The sequence below is a fragment of the Platalea leucorodia genome (assembly GCF_965183815.1).
Source record: "Platalea leucorodia genome assembly, contig: HAP1_HAP1_SCAFFOLD_365, whole genome shotgun sequence".
Lineage (NCBI taxonomy): Eukaryota > Metazoa > Chordata > Aves > Pelecaniformes > Threskiornithidae > Platalea > Platalea leucorodia.
This window is the reverse complement of record NW_028121215.1, coordinates 11,320-16,922: the sequence shown is the minus strand read 5'-3', so window position 1 is coordinate 16,922 and position 5,603 is coordinate 11,320. Positions and strand designations below refer to the sequence as shown.

Sequence of the window (5,603 nt, the reverse complement as noted above, 5' to 3'; positions counted from 1 at the left end):
AGGGGGTCGTGCAGCAGAGCGTGGGGCTGAGCTCTGCTCACGCCGCCCCATGCCGCCTCGCTCACGGCAGCAGCTGAACCCCAGTCATTCAGGGGACACGCACGGCAATGTGGGGGACCCTGACTGCTCAGCCCCAGAGGGACCCTGGTTCACAGAGCAGCAGGAGGGTGTCCATGGAGGGGACGCTCCTTGGAGCCCTGGCTGGGCTCTCCTGAGACCTTGCCTGCAGACACCTCTGCCTGCCTCGGGTGCTGCTGGGAGCCCGGCTGGCAACTGCTGGGGAATGTGTGGGGCTCTGAGAGCTGAAGTCCCATTTGTGCCACCACAAGCAGCAGGGTCTGGCACGTAAAGTCAAAGCCCCTGTGGGCCCTGTCTCTGCGCTTGACTGTGCCCAGCAGGGAGCAGGAGCTGGGGGGATGCTGCTGCCCAGGGAGCTCCGAATTACCATTGCAGGTGATATGGGTCTCGTCTCGCAGGTCATCACACGACTGTGGGTCCCAGGGAGCAGAAGGACACTGCCAGAAGGAGCTGTTTCTCTCCCCACACTCCACGCGATCCAGCCAGGTGGGGCCAGACACCCTACCATAGGGCAGGCGTATTTCCAGGGTCCCTCCATCCCCACAGCCCAGCTCCTTGCATGCCAGTGACACCGTTTTGGGAGTCATTGAGTTGGAGCAAACGCTCCCCCATGTGCCATTGTAGAACACCTGCAGGCGCCCGGAGCAGTTGGTGCTGTTGTGCAGCCTCAGGGCCATGAAATCTGGGAGGAAAGAGCCCAGAGGGGAACAGGCTGGTCTGGGGCTATGGGAGCAGAGAAGCCTCTTCACCCCCCAGGCCCTCAGCCAGGCAGAGGCACGGCCAGCAAGTCACCCTTTTGCCAGGGGCAGAGAGAAGTCCCTGACGGACAGACACCCATGCCCTCCGCGCTAACCCTTGGGGACAGCTCAGCTTACAAGGGGCCCCCAGTGGGACCGAGGGGGTTTGTGCATGGGTGTCCCCAGGACAGGCTCAGGCAGGGGCTCAGAGGCAGCCAGGGACAGCCTCGGATGTTGCCGGCTCTCCCCTTGTCCCGGTCTCCCCGGGCACTGGGCTCCCACCACAGCTCCCAGCACAGACCTGAGCAGACGACTCCTGCGTCCTCTTTGTGCCCGCAGTCGTGCTGCCCCCAGGACCCTGCCGGGCAGTCCCAGAGAGCAGCTTCGGCCCCGGAGCAGTTCACGCTGTCCAGCCATATCTGATCAGAGCCTTCCCCAAACTGAGCGGAGCCAACTGCCTTCACCACCCCTCCGCAGCCCAGCTGGTGGCAAACGACGGCGGCATCAGACAGGTCCCATTGGTCATCGCAGACAGTCCCCCAGCTGCCCTGGTGGTAGATCTCCACTCTCCCAGCACAGCGCCCGGGCCCGTTCACCAGCCGGACCTGCCGGCTCCCTGCAGCAGGAAGAAACCCCAGCTGCCATCAGGGGCCGGCTGCCCACCCAGCCCAGAGCCTGGGGGGCCTGTGCAGTGCCACTCACCCCAGCAAACGACCCCCACGTCCTCTGCAATCCCTGCTGCCAGCGCGCTCATGGGCAGGGAGGTGTTGCAGAGGGTCAGGTTGGCCTCGTGCCCTGCGCACCGCACCCCTCGCAGCCCCACGGGACCCGTCCCTCTCTGAGACTTCGGGGGGTTGTAGGCTCTCTCTGCCTCTCCGCACCGCAGCTGCCGGCACACCACGCTGGCCTCCTGCATGTCCCACTGCTCATCCAGGACTCGGCCCCACGTCCCGCGCTGCAAGATCTCCACTCGCCCGTCGCACCGGCTCCCTCCACCCACCAGCCGCAGGGCTGTGGAGCTGCCTGGGCCTGGGGAGAGCAGCCATGCCCCAGCCCTAAGCAGCACCAGACAGCCCACAAACCTGCAGCACCTCTCCAGGCTCTCCAACCCTCACAACACCCTGCAGCTCACCCACCTGCCCCCAGCCCTCTGCGGTCAGCTTCAGGAGCAGCTTTCCACAGGCTTGCTTCCCCAGTCCCTGAGCCTTCCTGAGCAAGACACTCCCTTTGCTCTTGGTGGGGCAGAGCCACCCAACACGTCCCTGCTGAGGCAGATGGGGCAGCTCCCGCAGGAGGGAGCAGCAGCCGGCGGTGGCCTGGGGACAGGCAGACCCAGGACAAGCCTTGCCCCACCTCAGCGCTGGCCTTGGCACTGCTGAGCCATGGGGCAGAGCACACACGCCTCTGCCCCTCTGCATCCCTGGGGATCTGGGCCTGGGAGCCTGTGTCCCTGGCAGGGAGCAGAGCAAGGGGGGCCTTTCTGATGAAACAGGACAAGATTGGGACTTGTGCTGGCAGAAAGCGAGGGCACAGCCCAGCCCTGCTCTGCAGCTCACACCCCTTGTGGGTAGGGGATTGGGCTCTGTGGGACTCTCTGTGGGGCTGGGACAGGGCTGTCTGCAGTCAGGGGGATGGAGCTGAGACCCACAGCCCTGTCCTGCGTCTGTCCTGCAGCAGAAGAGCTGAGGACTCCTGGCCTGGCGGGGGCCCCAGGGCCTAAGCCCCTTCCCTGGGTGGGGCAGAGATTCTTGATGAAGCTAAGGTTTCTCCAGGGAGAAATTCACCCTGCTGCTGTCATGGGGTCGTCTGCTTTGGGTGGCCATGCAACACCCAAGGGACAAATGGATTTAACACAGCGTTGTGCCAGCACTCACCTGAGCAAATGACAGCAGCTTCGTTCTCATGGGAGCACGGTGAGGCCCCCAGGGCGCTCACTGGGCACTGTCCCAGGTGGGCTTCAGTCCCATCACAGTGGAATGAGTCTCTCCAGACAGGTCCCGTGCCTCTCCCAAAATGCCCTCCTCTGGGAATGGACTCAGCAAACCCACAGTCGAGGTGACGACAGAGAACGTGGGCGTCCGAGAGATCCCAGCGGGAGGCACAGAGGGTGCCCCAGGTCCCCAGCACCTGGACCTCCACCCTCCCCTCACACGCTGTGCTGCCGTTCACCAGCCTGAACCCTGTGTCATCGGGAACAGAGAAGGATGAGGGAGGGTGGACTTGTGCTTTCACTTCCTCAGGAGCTGGAGGAGCAGCCAAATGGAGGAAAGCCTGTCTTTCTCCTCCTTCTGCATGATTTTAGGGCTGCAGACAACCACATCACCCCTTCTGTCCTCACACCCAGCACAGCATGGCACTGTCCCGGCCCTGCTCCCCTTGGCCCCAGCACACCCCCAGATATGGAACACCCCACCCTCAGTCCTTACGTGTACAGGTGACACCAGCGGCGTTCGTGTGGGTGCAGGGCTGGTCTCTGCGGGATCCCCTGGGGCAGAACATGAGGAAGGATTCATTCCCCACACACTGCAGCTCTCTGTCCCACATGGCACCAACACCTTCTCCAAAGTGAGCTGCCCTGGGCACAGACAGGGCTGCGCCACACTGCAACTCCCCGCAGACCACGTCGGCAGCTTTGGGACCAAAGTCCGAGTCACAGACAGGTTTCCACTGGTTCCCATCGCGGATCTCCACGCGTCCTGAGCAGGGGCTCTCCCCTCCGACCAGCCGGACAAATCCTGGAGCAATCAAAGTCCCCACAGAGTTCCCAGAGCCCTCTGGCAGTTACATGCCCACGTCCCACCTGGTCTGCAAGGTGGCCACAGGCAAAGAGCCACACGACCCTCCCAGCAGCTCCCAGTGGTTGCTGATGGCACAAACACACCAGGGACACCCTGCCGCTCCTCAGACATCAGCACAGCACTTGTGGGCTTGCTTCTCCCCCAAACCCCCAGCCATAGGCACTGCTCAGACTTCCTGGCAGCACTGCGAGCACTTGGGGCCCAGGGAGACTGGCCAAGGCACTGTTGGCTGCTGCAGCCTGATCTGCCCACTGAGCTCAGGGCCTGGCTGAGGAACCCTTGGAGCCACCAGAAATGCACCACATTCCCCGGTGGTTCTCAGGTCAGTGGGGCACTGCTGTTAGATGGGACATGTCACAGGGCACAGATGCACTGCGAGTGTACATGTGGTCTCTGTCTTCACCAGCCCCTGGCTGCAGCGCTTGCCTGGGGAGGAGTCCTCAGCCAGGGCCAGAGTGCACTGCCAGGCATGCACATCCCTGGTCAATGGCTGGGCAGAAGGCAGGAGAGCAGGCAGAGTTACAGCCCTGGGCTGAGACGAGCTCCCAGTGCAAGGACAGGCACCAAGGAGAGCCAGAAAGTGCTGGCAAATCCCCCATGGCACAGGGCAGCTGAAGGCAGGCAGGAGAGGCTGGGAAGCAGGTCACCACTGCCTGCACTCCCTGTGGGCTGGCTCTCGTGGGGTGACCCTGGGAAAGGAATGAGGTGGCCATGGGCCACCCTGCTCTTCTGCCCAAGCCCAGTGCTCCTCCCCTCTGAGCAGCTCTTCTGCTTTGGGGGCCATCTTGGGCCCTTCCCCAGGCCGGTTGGTGGCCACGTGAGCTGTGCTCAGTGCCTCTGGCATGGGGGCACCTGGTCCTCGGTGCTGCCAGGCAGCTCCTGGATGAGCCAGAGGAGAGAGATGGGAAGGAACAGACACTGCAGAGCAGAGTGGGCCATTCATCTCCCAGCCCCAGGAGGTTGGGCTGAGCCGCATCTGGGGCCAGGCAGTGGTGAGTTACCCCTGGGCTTTCCTCAGGGACTGGGGAAACCAGCAATGACAGTCCCAGCTCGGCAGTGTGACCGGCCACACTGGGCCCTGCTCCAGTACCCTGTCATTGTTCCCTGAGGGCACAGCCAGGTCCCTTCCCCCATCCTGGCCACAAAGGTAGGGAACAGGCTGGCCCCTTACCTGAACACGTCACTCCAGCATCCCGACTGTGATCACAGTACTGTCGAAGTCTTTCATCGTTTGTACATTCAGACAGAGCAGACTCAGTGCCATGACACTCAACACCAGCCATCCAAATGGGGCCAGATCCTGGCCCAAAGTGTGCCCAGGAATGAGCTTTTACAGCAGACCCACAGCCCAGCTGCTTGCAAACCACTGCAGCATCGGCCATGTCCCAGGAGAAACCACACACGGTCCCCCACTGGCCCTGGTGTTTCACCTCCACTCTCCCAGCACAGCGCCCGCCGCCAGCCTCCAGCCTCACCTCCGCAGCTCCTTCAAACACCAAAACACGGGACCGGTCAGGAGAGGGCCGAGCCCCAGGCTGCAGGTCTGGGAGTCGAGTCACAGCACCAGAGGCTGGGAGCCCTCTCCTCTCTGAGCTGTGCCTGGGGAAGTGTGGGGGTCCCTCCTCTCCCCACGGGCTGGGCAGGCTGGGGGGGCAGACTCCAGCCCTGCTGGGCCATTCACTGCCCCAGAGCCCTTGGCACCTCCTCCCACTCCAACAGCCCCCCGCTCATGCGCACCCACACACCGTGCCCCCAGGCCCTGCACAGGGCACCGTCTCCTCCCCAGCCAAGCACACCCTGGAAAGCCCCATGCCCCCAGGCCCGCAGCTTCCCCTGCCCACCACCTGCCCTGCCACCACCCAAACCCACACCACCCCCAGGGCTTTCCATGTCCTCAGGGAGCACCGAGATGATCCCAAGGGTCCCCCCAACCCATGTCCCCTCCTCATCCCAGGCATCAGCCCGGTTCCTGTGCCTGGCCGGGGCCCCC

The 5,603-nt window shown here is 63.7% G+C and overlaps 1 protein-coding gene across 1 annotated transcript; it reads right to left on the bottom strand.

Moving 5' to 3' along the window:
• Positions 1-445: 445 nt before the first annotated feature.
• On the bottom strand, positions 446-2,995 carry LOC309604119 (scavenger receptor cysteine-rich domain-containing protein SCART1-like; the record flags this gene model as incomplete). The annotated part of the gene is made up of 4 exons (XM_082339031.1): positions 446-760; positions 1,117-1,431; positions 1,518-1,838; positions 2,690-2,995. Coding segments are annotated over 4 exons (1,257 nt in total), but the record flags the coding sequence as incomplete, so codon positions are not given.
• Positions 2,996-5,603: the final 2,608 nt, after the last annotated feature.